Below are 17,414 nucleotides of genomic sequence, written 5' to 3' on the forward strand. Positions count from 1 at the left end.
GAATATAACATTGATAAGAAAATGAGTAAAAGACTTGAAATTAGACCATCCTGAGCACATTTACTTTAAACTGTGTCCAGTTTTTCCATTTTCCACTTTATCTCACGTACCTCTGCGTATATCTCACGTACCCCCTGTACCTCTGCGTACCCCCATTTGAGAACCACTGCTGTACATCATCATTATGTCTCAATATCTCTCTACTCTCTCTCTGTGTCTAGTGCACGCACGCACGCACACACACACACACACACACACACACACACACACACACACACACACACACACACACACACACACACACACACACATATACAATCAGGCCATAGTGGTATTGCATCATTTACAATATAATTAAAATAGGACAGACTTCACAGTCACTATAATTGTTCAACAATGTATTTATGGCACAATTACAGTTATTGTGCACATGATTGCAAAGATTGTTATGAGATCTTGATCAAAGGCACTATAATTTGGAATGTAAAAACATTCCGCTGAGAAAGTAGGCCTTGATGAATGATTGGGGTTTACAGCGCAGCGAAACTGTTTAGCAAACCTCCTAGTTACTTGATCAACATTAATTAAGCTCCCTAAATTAACTTGAAACCAATTAAGACTACTGACACAAACTGCCAACAAATCAAGTAAGGAAAACGCAGCAGATCTAAACAAGCGTACGCTGCTTGCTGGCTTTTTTTTACCAGAAGTTGCAATGCTGTTTGCATATATCCAAAATGAATGTATGTATTGTACACAGAAACATATTGTCCACTAGATATGTCAGTTTCCGAAAAATATTAAAAAAAAACAAGGCAAGCTAAATGTAACTGCTTACGCCATAATTTGGAGTAAGCTGAATACAAGCTGTTGCGATCTGCTATTTTCCCAAAATAGAGAAGCCAGGTTGAAAGTGATTAACTGTATATCATTGCTGTCGGGCAGAAACCTTGTATCTCCATAATTCATATACTTTTTTTTTTCTTTCGTAAATGAATGTCCGACTTTATCATGCAAGTGATACAAATGAAAAAAGCTGATCTACAAGCTCACAACACCTCACATGTAAAAATAAATTAATAATAATAATAATAATAAAAAAAACAAAATCTCACGCTGATAGCTCAAGTGCCAATATTTTATTTAGGATGTAGATTCAGGCAGAAAACCTATTGTCTACTGACGTCATCTACTGCATCCTCTTGTCATTTCAGCGGACAGTGGCTTTGTAACCTCTGCCTCCAGTGTCCCCACCACACACGACAACAGCATGGCCGTCCCCAACCTCAGCCCAAAGCATTCTGAGAAGAAACTGACTAATCAGCTGATCCATCAAGCCTGGAGGCAGAGTTATCTAAGCCAGCCTCAACACAAGTAAGATCACGTATAAATCATTCAGGCTCGTTTGTATTACATCTTTTGCACTTATGAATGGACGACATTATTGCTGTTAATGTGCGGTGACATGATTAACACCCCGGTCGTGCCTGCTCGCTCTCCCAGATGGAGCCAGCCCAGCAGCGTGACGCCTAAGAAGGATGTCCCCGATGGCGTGACCACGTGGGACTTCAGCGACCCAGGAACAAGAGCCCCCTGCAGCTGCTCCAGGTTGAGTAGTGTTCCCACTGTACGACCCCAGACGTTTAGCACAGTGATTGTCAACAGTTTCCGTTTCAAGAATAACTCCCATTTTAACCCATTTAGACCTGAGTTAAAAACATTCAAGATTTGTGCCACATTTTTACGATTTTTCAAAAATAGCAGACCTACAAGTTCATATGAGCTTGTAGATCTGCTATTTTTCAATAGCTAAAGTATAACATAATGCTTGAAACACCAAAAGGGGTTCCCGCCCAAAATGGGTTAATCTCTGGGACCAAAATCTACTGTGAAATCCTCTGTTTTCATTTAACCCTGAGAGTGTACAAATGTGTACACAACTCAAGAGTTACAGACCCGTAAGGGTTCATTTGGACCGATGGAGGTTCCTGTACCTGATGTTGAGAAGCAGTGGTTTAACACGTGGATAGACATGCTGCTAACCATGTCACACTTTTGAGAAAATTAATTTAACCCATTTTGACCTGAGATCAGATTCTAAAAATGTCTTCTACATCCTGACAGTTTTCTGAAAAAGCTATGTTTCTATGTCAGTGGTTCTTCGATTTTTCAAAAATAGCTAAAGCATAACATAAATGCTAACACCAAAAGGGGTTCCCGCCCAAAATGGGTTAAATTATAACCCTGCTGCCGACAGTTAGTCGAGACGACATGCAGAATATTTCCAAGTTGAAATTAGCATATTGCTGAAAATGTCTTGTATGCTGACATTTTTATTTCACATTCCAACCAATTAACAATATTTTTGTGATCATTGAGAATTACTCACAATGTATACATCTTACAAGTTTACAAACAGGCTTCCCTTAATCCAGACCACAGCAACAAGGTAAAAGGAAAAAGAAAATCTGGTTCAAAATTGGACACAAAATCTAAACACAAAAAAAGCATTCATAAAAGTGTACCATGAGAGAAGAGTTAATTTATAATGTGAACGTGTTACAATTCAAGGACAGCCCTGTTGTTTTTAACTTTAGTCTTTAACACATTAAACAGACATTCAGAGACACTTGTTACTATGGATATTGAAGCAAGAGGTGCATTTTAGCAGTTAATGTTTTGTTACGAGGCGGGGGAAAAAAATGCTGACTCGCAACATGCAGACTGTTTTGCTTGTGTGCGACATTAAATAATTTATCACGAGTAAGACAACTTGCACATGACCTTGAAAGAGACTCGATCAGACTCTGCTGCGGTACATAATGTATTGTTGTTTTTTGCTTGGTTGTATTGCAGGTTAAAACAGCAGAAGCAGAACCCAACCACCACCACCTCTTCCTCTGTCAACACTCCAAATGGCTCCGGTGCCAGTCAATCTTCTGGAGTCTCCATATATCCTCCCTCCTTGCCAAAGCACAAGACCAGTGACAAGTCGGAAAAGTCCGATAAACAGTCTAAGAGGCCCGCCATGACTCCTTTCCACCACCGCCTTTGCATCACCCAGGAGCCATGCATGGAACATGAATCCTCCGGAGGACTTGGCGGTCTTGGGGCTCTGGAAGCACCCTTGGAGTCTCTACACGCCATGCCCAACTGCAAGTACCCCAAACCCCTGTCAGCAGACAGGAAAGCTCCAGAGTCCCTCCTCCACTCCCCTGTCTCCCCGCTTCCCCCCACACTCAGCCCACATCCCCGGATGCAGGACCCAGACGTCTTGGATCCCCATGTGGAAATGCCTCAGTGTCCAGATGCAGTTTCTGGATTGGGGTTGATGCCCAGTGAGACTGCACTTTATTCAGCTGCACTGGGTCCGAGGGATAGCGGGACCAGGTGGTGGAGAGGTTTCAGGACCCCGAGAACTGATAAGGCTGACTTCAGGCCCGGAGAACTTCCAATTGATAGATTAGGGGAAGTAAAGATGGAGATAGGCACTGAGGGAGCTGCACTAAAAAGGTGAGGAAACGTAGAGACATCGGGCAGGGAGATGTTTCTCAAAACCTTGGGATTTGTCCTTTGGAGGAAGGGCCCAGGGGACTAAATGTAGATGTGTGGAGGTGGCAGATTTTTATTTTATGTTCTTATCCTTGAGTAAATATTATCTATACATTAACTTACTAACAAGTAAACATAATATTCTACAGTTTCCTGACATTTAAAGCATGAAATTCTTCTTTACTGAGAAACACACTTGGAACTATAATTATGAGTATGATAAATGGGATGGTATTGCACGAGGATATTAGATAATTCATAGATCCAGTTAGTAAAGGAGTAAAAAAGAGTGTTTAGAGGATATATTTAGTCTCTTTATATTACACGTAGATAAAGATAACAAGGGCAACATAAGTAATGCATTGTTTATACAGTATACAGTACACTAGCACTTTTCTAAACCAATGTTACAAAGTGCTTCACAATGAAATTCTAACAATTATTCACATAGCATCAAGCAGCCAGAACAAAGACAGCATATATAATGATACAAATGAACAATGCACTATGAAAAGCACAATAATATGCAATGGCTATTAAATCATTCGTCAACTAGAGCACTCATTTTTATGTGCTTAGAATAGAGTTCTAAATATTATATTATATTTGTCCTTGAGAACCACTGCCTTAGCTTAGACAACCTGCTTCTGCATCACACTAATTACTGTACATGTGCATTTTCCTCTCCTACAGACTATACATGCAGACACAGAAGCGATTTAAACTCTCAGAGGAGAGGATTAGGGACCACATCCATACCCTGGGCCTTCTCCAGCAGCCAGGGGTGGAGGGGTTGCGAGAGCCCGGGGATGACCCCTATGACTTCAAGGAGGGAGATATCGAATACACATTCTCCACATCCAAGAGGCTCAAGGTCCTGGGGCGAGACCCTAGCAAGAAGAACAAGGTAATACATTCAATGAAGTATTTGCTATGATCTCTTAAATTTCAATGTCTTTATTGGGTCGGATTTCTTGACACCCTGGCCCTAGAATCTTCTCCTGCCAGGCTCCCAAGCTGTGACATGACCTCCCCCTTGCAGTTATAACTGCAGACTCACTCCCTGTTTTCCACCACAGTCTGAAAACTCACCTATCCACTCCACCTCAAACTCTTGTTGCCTGCTTTGATAGATGGAGTACAAAATTTGTAGTATAACTTTTCATTTAATGAAAAGTTATACTCTTCAGATCGATTTTGATTACTTGTCCATGTGTTTAGATTATTATTATTACTTATTTGTTTTTAGCTTGGACACAAATGCTAAGAATCTTATTCAGATAACATGCTGTTTAGACCGATGCTTGGTGTGATGCTTTTTAGAAGCACTAAATACATTAGTTTTCTTTACACTACTTACGTAGTATTCAGTACCTTATTGTTTGTTGAGTAGTGGCACACTTGTAAATCACTGGATAAGAGCGCCTACTAAATTCCTAAATTGTAAAGTGCCATGTAGCTCATGCTTCCATCAAGATATTGAGATGTAACCTTGATCCTGGCCTTACTTTACAGGTGTTGTTTTGTAAACATTGTGAGATGTAACTAAACGTGTTCTTTTCTTCTAATCCATCAGGGAGAAGACATAACCAGCAATGGTGCACTGACTGATGGGAAAGATGCCATGTCCATTTTCAGCTCGGCACCCAAAATAGGTTAGGCATGGAATGTCAAGGAATGTCATCATGTCCATTACCCAGGGTAGTGTGTGTGTGTGTGTGTGTGTGTGTGTGTGTGTGTGTGTGTCTGTGTGTGTGTGTGTGTGTGTGTGGGGAGGGCTCAACATGTTGTAGAAACACTATTTCCTCTGCAGCCTTCTAGGGTCCTGAATGATGGCTGCAACCTGCGACTTACACAGGCCTCTGGGTAGGCTGCCCTGCTTAGCAGAGATAAGCGCAGCGCAGAGCTCTCCTTTCTAGTTAATAATCAAATCCGCCGAATGGCCTGCCGGAACTGCCCCTCCATCCCTCCCGACAAATCACACACTGCAAAATACCAAACTCTGCAGGGATGAGTCGTCTTTCATCTCATCTCTTAGTTCTAGATTGGTTTTCCTACTTAACCCTTTTTGGGCGGGAACCCCCTTTGGTGCATTATGTTATGCTTTAGCTATTGAAAAATAGCAGATCTACAAGCTCATAGCGCGCCACCGAGTGGCACACTACGAGCTTGTAGCTCTGTAGCTTGTAGCTCTTGTAGCTCTTGTAGAGCTTTTAGCTTCAATATTATATTTTGATGAGAAATATCTTTTATGGAATATATTACATATGGGTAAATTATACAGGGGTTTGGTTTAGTATGGTTTGACAAAAGTTTAGTGTTCTAGCGCTAATGAGTATAGTATAGTACAGTATATACTTTCATCAGTGTTCTAAAAACATTGTTTCTACTTGTGTTGTAGATGAAACAGCTCAAGATGTTTCTACCTGTGTTGTAGATGAAACAGCTCAAGATGAAGGAGCAACCAAAGCCAACCCTTCTCTAACCAGAGAGAGAGACCTGGTGGTCAACATCTCTGACCTGGATAACATCTTTGATGAGGATGAAGAGGAATTAGGGGTGAGACAACAACATAGTTGCATGTGATCCCAACTCTGGTCTCATATGTAGATAATCATACGGTACATATTATACTGTACTGTATGCACACATTAAGAGCTTAATTATATAGAATATTATCTCATTTGATAATGCTATTCCCAAGTATTATTTTCTAAACATCCAGGAATGCATTCTGTCCTTAAATAATGATGATTGAATTGGATTCTCAGACCACCTACCCCAACCAGCACTCTACCAAGATTCCAGTGTCAACAGAAGACCGTCCGCTTGGGAAAGAGGGGAGAGTGGCAGTACCTTATCCTTCAAGTGAGTTCACGTTAACTAATAAGCACAGTGTAACCACATTGAGCAGGTATTAAAATATTTGATCATAAGTGATCATCATGATGGTAATCTACATCCAGTGCAGTATCTGTGGAACTTGGAACAACCACTACAAGTTATGTCTCCCCACCCCTAATCTGTCTTTCTTCCTGTGTCTCTCCACCTCTCTCTCCTTTCAGCAGTAGCAGACCTCCAGCGCATGTTCCCAACCCCTCCGTCGCTGGAGCAGCACCCAGCCTTCTCACCCATTATGACGTACCGGGACACGCCCAGCCAGGAGCCTCCTGCGCCCACAGGTGTGTCTGAACACCAGCTGGGGCACTTAATGGCTTACACCCACTTCACTGAACACAGGATGGAGATGGAGGAATCTCTGGCCAGCCCTAAACCTGAAGACACAAAGGTGAGGTGGATGCAACATTTTACATACTCTAGTATTATCAATGATTCAACCACAGTGTTACATCTGATAACTGTACCAACTTACTCTTGTACACTAATAATGTATAGTCAGTTACTTCCTCAGAGTTAGTTACTTATACTTACTTACTTACTTACTTACTTACTTATTTACTTAATTCTCAATTCTCTATGTTGTGCCCTTTCTCCAGCCACAAATTGGTTCCTCCATGTTTGCCCCACTGTGCAATCTGCCTAGCCAGTGTCTGCCACCACTCAAGATCCCAGAGCAGTGTTACTACCGTCCTTCTTGGTCCCTCCTACCCAAAATGGAGCACTACTCCTCAGTCCTGCACCTCCAGCAAGCGCCCTTCATCAGGGATGGTTACACGTGAGTCACCTGGTCACTTGTTGTATTTGCTGCTCCTTTGTGACCGACCCAGAAACGCAGGGTGTTTCATGAAAAATTATTAGAAAACGACTTGCTTTGTATGAAGCTTTTAATGAAGCTTTTAATGACTTACCTTCTTGCTGTCTGACTATCATTTCTTGTGTGTCCTTTTCTGTGGGTCTGTATGCATCTATCCTACAGTAATGTCCCCAGTGTCAACACCCTGGACCAGGAATATGCCCAGATGAGTGCCAACACTGCGTCAGTGGGCACCACGGGGGGCATCCTCCCGTCTCCCGCCACCCCTCGTTTCTCCGTGCCAACCCCGCGCACCCCTCGCACTCCACGGGGTATGAACACAGCGGGCTCTGGGCAGGGCTCGGTGAAGCAGGACGGTACTGAACTAAGCTCTCCGGCCTCGACCCCTTCCACCAGCCTGCCTCTTAGCTCAGTGGACCCCCTAGCCCGGCCGGGACCCCCGCTCCCGGAGGCCCACAGCCTGTATGCGGCCCTCCTCCTCTCCGACTCCGTTCTCAACGTCTTTAAGGACCGCAACTTTGACAGTTGCTGCATCTGTGCCTGCAACATGAACGTCAAAGGAGCAGACGTTGGCGTTTACATCCCGGATTCCACCTGTGAGGATCAGTACCGATGTATGTGCGGCTTCAGCGCTATCGTCAACCGGCGGCTGGCCCACGGCACGGGGCTCTTCCTGGAGGACGAGCTGGATATCTTCGGACGGGGCTCCGAGGTGGGCAGGGCGGCCGAGAGGAGGCTGGCTCTGTGCCAGCGTGACCCCCCCATGGGTGATCCGAAGGCCAAGCGGCCACAGGACGGACCCCCAATCCCGCCGTCGGTCATGGTCCTCCTTCAGGAACAGTGCTCCCAGCCGATCTCGTCCTTAGCGTCGCTTCACCTCCCCCCGCCATGTTCCTGCCGCGGCCACAAGGGCGCGCTGCTTCAGAGCTGGATGGCTGACAAGCAGTGGGCCGATGGGAGCGATGCCTGTGTGGAGTGTTATAATGCTCTGGAGCAGGGGCTTCAGTATGTGGATAACCCTGCTGGAGGGAAGGTGGATCCAGCCGTTGTGAGGAGCACTGCGCTTCACTCCTGGCCTCACACTAATGGTAAGGAGCGTGTGATTCGTGCCAAATGTTTTACTCCGCTGCTGTGCGATGGTGTCGTGCGTCGAATAATAGCAGATCTAAAAGCTCAGAATGTGGCGCACTGCGATGTGTTGTGAGCTTGTAGATCTGCTATTATTGGCACATGACAATGTCTTCAGATACTAGACTTTGGTATAGAAATACTGAATTCACATGCCAGATAAGAAAATCAAAGCATGCTTTGGAAGGTGGGAAGGTGGGATTTATTTATCTACTGTATATGACATTGAATTCAACATTCCATTGAGATTGTGATAGTGTTAGTGAGTAGAAGTAGAGTATAGATCTGGCATTTGTAATCACTCACTTCAATACAAATCTTTACAATGAAAGAGCATGTTTTCTTATGATCAAATTTAACTTAATTAACATTCTTGATATTCCAGTATTTCTTTTTTATTGATTGGGGTTTTAAAAATAATGTTATGTCTTTTTGTTAGTTATGGCCTGTTGTGTGACGTCAAAATTGTGTATTGATGTGTGCTTTGTCCATGTGTGTGTGTGTGTGTGTGTGTGTGTGTGCGTGTGTGTGTGTGTGTGTGTGCGTGTGTGTGTGTGTGTGTGTGTGTGTGTGTGTGTGTGCGTGCGTGCGTGTGCACGTGCACGTGTGCGTGTGCGTGTGTGTGTGTGTGTGTGTGTGCGTGTGCGTTTGTGTTCCCCTCTGCAGTGATGGACATGAGCATGCTGTCGTCGCAGGACGTGGTGCGCATGCTGCTTTCGCTGCAGCCGTTCCTGCAGGACGCCATTCAAAAGAAGAGAACAGGAAGGACATGGGACAACATCCAACACGTGCAAGGACCACTCACATGGCAGCAGTTCCACAAGATGGCAGGGAGAGGCTCGTATGGTGAGTCATATCCCTCACCGGTTCACTTCACGGCCTTAAGATCTACTGTAACTAGATAGAGAGAGACACAAGATAAGTAGGTATAGCCAGAGGATCAGACATCTCTCCCAAATTATATTTTGTCTGGTGACATCCAATTTTAACGAATGGGCTAAAGTTGGGTGGAAAACCCTCTGAAATGTTGAAAATAACAATATCACAGAACCAATGCGAAGACCTTATTGCTATCATTTATATTGGGATGGCGCCATAAAGCAATGGGTGTACTGTGTACGGTAAGTTTGTTAGCACTAGTTTTCTTCGCCGTCAATGAATTTAGATTTCCCTGGACTTATGAGTAGGCAGACATCTGTGATCGTCTGGCTAGACGAGACCAGTAGCAAGATAAGGATAAATAAAATAAGATAATAAATTATATAAAATCGAATACTTGGAGTCTGCCTGGCCACCTGCACTGATATTAAAGCAGCACTATGTATGCATGCAAGAAAATATATTTGATCCACTATAAAATGACACTGGTGGTTGCTTGATATTAAAGTGGCCCATCTTATTAGACTGTGGCCCACTAACCATGTCCTATTTCTCACCTCTCTTTCTTCAAGGTTCGGAGGAGTCTCCAGAGCCCCTTCCCATCCCTCCACTGTTGCTGGGTTATGACCGTGAGCGAGACTTCATGGCTCTGTCCCCCTTTGCGTTGCCCTTCTGGGAGAAGCTGCTGCTGGAGCCTTATGGTGGCCAGAGGGATGTGGCCTACCTGGTGCTCTGTCCCAACTGCCCCTCTCTGCTGGCTGGGGCCAAGGCATTCTTCCAGGAACTAAGTGCCGTCTATGAGGTATTATGCCTCATTTCTTTTATGATTCTCAAACTTTTTCATTTCAAGGACACCTACATTACTTGGATATGCCACGGACCACCACTTCACACCCATTTTTAAATCTCTGGGACTCCAATCTACATAGTAAAATCCTCAGTGTTTATTCAATTCTGAGTGGGTACAAATTGAACCAAATTTAGATTAAAAGAAATTTGACACATTTTGACCATTAGTGTTCACATTATGCCACCAAAATTGCAAATACATTTTCCTCTGATGACTCAAATGTCTCGGTTGTTACAGAAGAAATACATGAACTCTGGCTTGTGTTTGTTTTGTTTTTTTTGCCACTTGTAGACGTGTCATCTGGGGAAGCACCGTCCTCTGGCTAAGGTGTCCAGAGACGGGCTGGTCCATGTGGGGGAGGTGGTGGAAGCAGACTCGCTAGAGGAGCAGCATGTGGACCAGTGGTTCACTGGACCCTGGGCTGGACAGCAGCACACAGACAACCTCAACAAACTCAAACTCTATGCTTACACCTGCAGGCAGCAGCTAGGTGAGACGTTCGATCTGTAATCTGGGTTATGGAAATTCTGCACGCTACAGTGCAAGGGTTATTTTATACTATTCTATTATCTTGTGTTTATTCTGTCCTATAAATTGAATTTCTTTCCCTTTTTTATGATTGCAGCTCCCCAGTTGTCAGCCCTGCATCTGGACAACAGTCTATTGTTGCCCCCCAAGCCACAGCCTCCGCCAGCCTCCACGTCGTCGACCCAGCCTGCGTCTTCTGGCCAGCCCCCGGCCCCTAGCCTCGGGGGCCCTGATGGAGAGGTGGCTCCGGGGGCCCACACCTCAGGAAACACTCCAACCCCAACTGGAGCTGCCTCGGGGCAGCCAGGAGATACCGCCCAAGGAGGGACCAATGAGTCTAAAGGGCCTCCTAGTGCTACTACACCAGCAGAAGACCTTGAACTGTAAGTCACATCAACTCCAGGAACATTGTCTATTGCTAAACTAACATGTTGACACACATGTATGCTATTCCCTCTGACAAAATGTGCAAAGCGCACACACACCGATTGTTTATATTGGCTACACTGTTCTTTGCCTGGGTAGAAGCCTAGAAGGCATGTGCGTGTGGTTGTAGCCAGTCTGTTTACAGTATGCTGTATACAGTGCCAGTGGCTAGCCCTCTTATTAGCTAGCCTAACTCTGCGAGGGTCCTCGCTGCTTGTCTGACGGCTTGCTGGGGTTGCACCTCACGAGTCTCCAGGCCTCGCTGTCGGCATGACTGCCTTGTTGTGTGACCTGAAAATCACAATAATGGGGGCGTGGTTTGCATTATCCGTTGGAGGGAAAATGGTACATGCTGTTGAAAGGAATGCCCTGATGCTGTGTGGGCCTTTCACTCTTCAACCAGCCATAAGGAATGCCCTGATGCTGTGTGGGCCTTTCACTCTTCAACCAGCCATAAATAAATGTCAAAATAGTTCATGTAAACTTCTTTTCTAAATAGTTAGGATGGGTAAATGCAGAGGACAAATTTCATGTATTTTCAAATGCAAAATATCCCAAACACATGGAATGTGGAATACATTATTATCATTATTCTTATTATTGTTGTTGTTGTTACTATTTAGTACTTACTGTACAGCGTTATCCCTTGTGCCATGTCAATGATTGATTTGTGTTTATGTTGTCATCTCCTATGCAGCATGGCAGAGCAAGCCAGAGTTGGCATTGGCATCCCCACGCTGGCTGACTCAGTGGACAGCCATACTCTCATACCAGCCATCGTTATTTATATAGTAGACCCGTTCCTCTGCTCTGACGGAGCAGATGGCGGAGGCGAGGAGGACGACGGGGAGGAGGTGGAGACAGGAAGCATTTGGCTCCTGGGGCTGCTGCGGTGCTACACAGAGATGCTGCAGACGCTGCCTGAGAGCATGAGACCAGCCCTGGTCCTGCAGGTGAGAAGAGTTCTATGTATGCGCCGCGTTTAAAGCAACTGCTCTGTGATACGTAAAACATTTACATATTTTAAACGTAAGCGTTGAATATTTCCTGGCAAATACATAATTTACAAATTGTGAAAGCCGATATTATGTTTAATTAATTATTTTAACCCATTAAGACCTGAGGTCGATTCTATCAATGTCTTCGGAAAAACTTAAGTTGCTATATCAGTTGTTGAACTTTTTCCATGTCTAGGACCCCCACAATGATATGTATTTCAGTATTTTGTTCCAGCGTCCCCCAGAAGCAAAGATTTCAGTTTTGCATTACCCCCCCCCCTCCTCTTAACCCCCCAAATTGCACCATTATGTCACACATTTTATTTGACTGAGTATGTTCAAAATGAAAATATGACATTGGGATTCATACTAGTACTATAACTTGACAATCATGACTTGATTGTAGTGCTATCATCTTTTAGCACCTACTGTCTTAACCCATTTTGGGCGGGAACCCCTTTTGGTGTTAGCATTATGTTATGCTTTAGCTATTGAAAAATAGCAGATCTACAAGCTCATAGCGCGCCACCGAGTGGCATGCTACGAGCTTGTAGGTCTGCTATTTTTGAAAAATCGAAGAACGACTGACATAGAAACATAGTTTTTTCAGAAAACTGTCAGGATGTTTTTTGAGGTCAAATGGGTTAAAATGATAAACATTCTCTCTAGTCTAGATCCATTCTTTCCTCTTTACCGTCCCCAGGTTGTACCGTGTCACTACCTGCTCCAGCCAGCCAGTGGAGAGAGTCATCTGTACCTGCAGCACCTGCGGTCCCTGGCCTTCTCCTGCTATTCCCAGTGCAGACGCCTTCTGTCCACACAGACGAACATCAAGTCCCTAACAGGCTTTGGGCCTGTGTCCTCTGTCAACTCGGTGCTTAAGGGTCCAGAGGTAAAGAGCCAGTAAATTAATGTTTATACAATATCACTCCTGGAAAAGCGCAGTCTCACGACCAACACCAGACTTAATCTGCCTGGGGCAATATGCATTGCAAAGGCAGATTGAAGGCTGGCTATGAGAGCCGCGAGGCTAGGACAAGTGGGGACTTCTTGTTGACAGTGTAGTAGAAATGTAGTCTCCTATGCAGGAGACCCAAGTTTGAATCACGGATAGAAAATGAAACATAGGGATATTGCATGCAGCTTTAAAGACAAAGATACACATGCATACTCATTATCTCTCTGCTACTAACAGTCTGACAGGCATTACACCCAGACATGTGGCTTCCTGTGAGGTTAGGCTTAGGGTTGGGTTTTGGGTAGGGTGTCGGGCTCATGACTGTAGGACTGTTAGTACGTCGGACCAAACACATGCACCCGTCTCTCCTTTCCTTTCAGCATCCCAGTCCCCTGCAGCTGTATTGTCCGCCGTTCATCCTGGGTCCCACCCGTCCCAACTTAAAGCAGCCAGAAGCAGGAGAGGTGTGGCCAGAGATTCCACCCAAGTACAACGTGTTGTTTGTAGGCTACTGTCTGTCTCTGGACCAGCGATGGATCCTGGTATCCTGCACTGACCAGCAGGGGGAGCTCTTGGAGACCAGTGTTATCAACATTGACGTACCCAACAGGTAGGCTACTTATCAGTGCTGCTCATCCATGCTGAATCATAATAATGGTCTGTAACATGTTGTTTGTGTACACTGCTCTCCTCTTGAACAGTTTAGTGTAGGAAAATAGACTTTTTGTTTTTTTATCCAAAAATAATATGAATTAAAAGAATCACACCTGTGTGAATTGAGGGTCGCTCTTATCATCTTATTATCTCATTCCGGCCAATCACAATTTGCATCCTCACTTTTGTCTTCAATGTTTGTGTTTACACAATGTGTGTGTTTACACCAACACTCAAAACTGGCCATACGTCAATGGCATTCAATGTTTGTGTTTACACAAACCCTCATAGCTGACATAGGAGGGGCTAGCGCCCCTCAAACATACTTGACATCTGTCACAAGTTCACAACATGGGTGTATTTGATTGGGACAAGGATCCTTCCATTAATTTGCATTACATTTGCATTATCATGTATCTTATTTCAATGTTTATTTGCACTTGTCATCAGAGCACGGCGGCCCAAGGTGTCCGCCAGGAAGATGGGCCTACAGAAGTTATGGGAATGGTGTGTGGGGATCATCCAAATGACATCACTGCCCTGGAGGATTGTAATTGGTCGACTGGGAAGGTTGGGACATGGTGAATTGAAAGGTGAGGGACTGTCAGTTGAAAACCAGCATTGTGCTTCATAGAGTTTGAAGTTTTATTAGGATAAAGTAGGTGAAACAATTATTGTTAACTAGACTTGTGTTTCCCTAATGGGCCATCATTTATAAAACTGTCTGAATAACCTTGGGTCTTCTGTTGTAAAGTTAAATTTACTACAATTCAGGCATTTATCAGACTCTCTCATCCAGAGGAGACTTACAAGTTGTAAGATCAGAGTAAATGCAATGAAGCCTAGTCAACAAACCACAAGTTAAATGCTAAAGTAAACAGAGGGCAAAGAAAACAATGTAGTGCTACAAAGTAACTAGGATACCAGGTAAACACCAAATCTAGCAACATGTCTAAACAACATGATTTCTAAATTAGATTATTGCCATTTGTGGTCAAGCAAATCTGTTGTGACACACCGGTGAGCAACTAAGAATGAATCAGGCGCCTGTTACCCTTCTCCGGAATAATTAAGAGAAAGACAAACATTTATTATTGCACAGCCTATAGTGTTGCTCACTGCTTACTTTTCTTTCTATTTTTCAGTGTTTCAACCATAGTTTTAGGCTTTCAGCACCACTAGATCTAGGATCTGTAATAGTACAGTTTCACTGCATTGATCTGACCTTGTCTATCTTTCTCTCTCCCTCTCTCTCTACCAGACTGGAGCTCCCTCCTCGGGGAGCATTCGCTCCTGTCCATCAGTCGTCAGCTGAGGGACACGTGTCGCATGTGTGGGATCTCGTCTGCGGACACTCCGTCCATCCTCAGTGCCTGCCTGGTGGCCATGGAGCCGCAGGGCTCCTTTGTGGTCATGCCTGGTCAGTACACTGCTGATGTTCATAATAGATGTTCATAATTTCATATTCATAGCATACATCATGTATAAATGCAAAGGTACTGGAGCTATAGAACACGTATAAGCCCTATTTCTTCATGCGTTGTTGTGCAGCAATAATTGCTACATGCTTACAATGCATTGCATAATAAGCTATTTTTTTTTAAAGATTTCGGAAACGTTTCACCTACAATGACATGCCCAAAATAGAGGCACTAGGTTGATAGTGGTGGTGAAATTACCTAAGTTTGTTATTGAATTTATTTTTGATACAATTCCTTGATGAATCCAGATGCAGTGACCATGGGATCAGTGTTTGGTCGCAGCACAGCTCTCAACCTGCAGACGTCCCAACTGAACACACCCCAGGACGCATCGTGTACTCACATCCTGGTCTTCCCAACCTCTGCCACCACTCAACTGGCTGCCAGTTCCTACCCCACAGAGGACAACGCTGGTAAGAATCATAATCATTCGGTAGCCCATTGGTTCTCTCACACATGTTCATGTCTGCGAGGTGTAGTATTGTTCGAATTGCTGAAATATAAAATATTAAACTGTTCCTGTGCTGGGGAACTCCTGGAATGCCCTCGACGGCACCTGGGGGTTGTTGCTGGGGACACCGCGGACAAAGCCAACTGGAGTTGTGACAAATCATGACAATAAATACAATATTTTGGACCAAACAAATAATTACAAAGAAGAAAAACAACAAAACAAAGTGTTGTAACCTGCCGTTTCTTTCTTCTTTCTAATTATTTTGTTGTCATGATTTGTCACGACAAGAGTTGGCTTTGTACGACGCTTAAAATGTCTTTAAATAAATACTTTTTGAAAAGTCTATGAGGAAAATGAACGGAGAATAATTTCCTGGGCCCTGGTAGGGGGCGGGACTGCAACGCTCTATAGGGGACAATATCAGTGGCAACACATCGGATTGTCATGACGGTTAATTGGCACTGAAATGAGAGAAATAAGGCGTAAAAAGAATTGGCTATTATATATTTATGGGGGGGGGGGGGGGGGGCACTGCTGTCTCTGATCATACTGTAGTTGTTTAGAAGATAAGTGGTCAGATTGAATTCAGTTTTTTTATGTGATGGTTGGTAGACAACTTTCCATCTTCCAAGACGTCTTGTCTTGTCGATCTGCAAAAGTCTTAGTATCAGGTATCGGACAAAGGGAAAAGAAACCAGTCACTGGAACATTTTTGAGTATTGTGTGTAATGGGCAAAGTGTGGGTGTCTTGTCTGAGAGAAACTGAAGAGACCCTGGCTTTCAAGTGCACACATCTTCGGATCGATTCTTCCCAGAGTTGGACGTGTAGAAGTCTTCTGCTTTCTCTACCAACAGTTTTGTTGCATGGGTCGTTTTTTTATGTTTATAACAAATTGTTGGTTGCTTTACTTTTGATAGATTTAACCAAAGCTCTGGAATTCTCAGTGTGAAGAGATGAGCGGACTCAGTGACATTGAGTGATTAGTGTATAAAACAACTACAGATCTGTACTGTAGGTGAATACACTACACTACAGGATTCATTCATTCAAGTTTTATTTATTGTCGAAATGACACTGAGTAATCAAACTCATTCTCAGTGTCGTTGAGTAAGGATGAAAAGGATACTTTTCAGCTGTTTCACTATGGCTGCAAAATTGTGAGGAGAAGTACTTCTATGGACTATAAATGGCGAGTTCCAGTGTGGTAATGGTATACTTTCTCAGTGGGTCTTTTGCTTAAACTAAACCAGCAGGGTTAGTGTGGTGGTTTAGTGTGATGGTGGGATCCATTGACCCCATGCAGTTATTTGCATAGCGTGCCGTGAAGGTGAAGGCGGGAGTAGAAATTTATTTTGGTGAGATGGAATTTTACTTGTTTACTTTACTGTTTGAAATAGGAGTGAGAAAGTTAGCTTTCTCAAATGTGGTGAGAGGAATGGAGGCACATATATTTACAAGAATACAAGCGGCCGAAATGAGTTTTCTTCAACGGGTGGCTGGCTATCTCCCTTAGAGATAGGGTGAGAAGTTCAGTCACATGAGAGAGACTCGGAGTAGAACCGCTGCTCCTTCGCCTGGAAAGGAGCCAGCTGAGGTGGTTCGGGCATCTGGTTAGGATGCCTCTCGGGCGCCTCCCTAGGGATGTCCTTGACGCACGTCCCACTGGGAGGAGACCCCGGGGCAGACCAAGGCGCAGTTGGAGGAAACACATCGACTCACTGGCCTTGGAACGTCTCGGAATCCCCCAGGAGGAAGTCACTAATGTTGCTCTGGAGCACTCTGGTGGAGCT

The 17,414-nt window shown here is 44.1% G+C and overlaps 1 protein-coding gene across 3 annotated transcripts in view; it reads left to right on the forward strand.

The window, feature by feature from the left end:
- Nucleotides 1-17,414, forward strand: part of LOC308310456 (mediator of RNA polymerase II transcription subunit 13-like) — a 128,350-nt gene that overhangs the window by 104,078 nt on the left and 6,858 nt on the right. Inside the window, exons 8-27 of one of the 3 annotated variants that reach the window (XM_080756799.1) lie at nucleotides 1,215-1,374; nucleotides 1,504-1,608; nucleotides 2,857-3,513; nucleotides 4,246-4,459; nucleotides 5,129-5,207; nucleotides 5,954-6,111; nucleotides 6,324-6,420; nucleotides 6,618-6,841; nucleotides 7,050-7,228; nucleotides 7,430-8,355; nucleotides 9,062-9,241; nucleotides 9,847-10,076; nucleotides 10,416-10,614; nucleotides 10,750-11,035; nucleotides 11,776-12,031; nucleotides 12,780-12,968; nucleotides 13,415-13,644; nucleotides 14,139-14,281; nucleotides 14,950-15,108; nucleotides 15,418-15,582. In XM_080756799.1, the coding sequence (XP_080612925.1) occupies nucleotides 1,215-1,374; nucleotides 1,504-1,608; nucleotides 2,857-3,513; nucleotides 4,246-4,459; nucleotides 5,129-5,207; nucleotides 5,954-6,111; nucleotides 6,324-6,420; nucleotides 6,618-6,841; nucleotides 7,050-7,228; nucleotides 7,430-8,355; nucleotides 9,062-9,241; nucleotides 9,847-10,076; nucleotides 10,416-10,614; nucleotides 10,750-11,035; nucleotides 11,776-12,031; nucleotides 12,780-12,968; nucleotides 13,415-13,644; nucleotides 14,139-14,281; nucleotides 14,950-15,108; nucleotides 15,418-15,582 (4,836 nt within the window). The remainder of the gene's footprint in view (nucleotides 1-1,214; nucleotides 1,375-1,503; nucleotides 1,609-2,856; nucleotides 3,514-4,245; nucleotides 4,460-5,128; nucleotides 5,208-5,953; nucleotides 6,112-6,323; nucleotides 6,421-6,617; nucleotides 6,842-7,049; nucleotides 7,229-7,429; nucleotides 8,356-9,061; nucleotides 9,242-9,846; nucleotides 10,077-10,415; nucleotides 10,615-10,749; nucleotides 11,036-11,775; nucleotides 12,032-12,779; nucleotides 12,969-13,414; nucleotides 13,645-14,138; nucleotides 14,282-14,949; nucleotides 15,109-15,417; nucleotides 15,583-17,414) is intronic. The other 2 variants (XM_080756800.1, XM_080756801.1) reach the window with 2 other exon arrangements.

Source organism: Protomyctophum bolini, assembly GCF_963924005.1.
Source record: "Protomyctophum bolini genome assembly, chromosome: 22".
Taxonomy (NCBI): Eukaryota; Metazoa; Chordata; class Actinopteri; order Myctophiformes; family Myctophidae; genus Protomyctophum; species Protomyctophum bolini.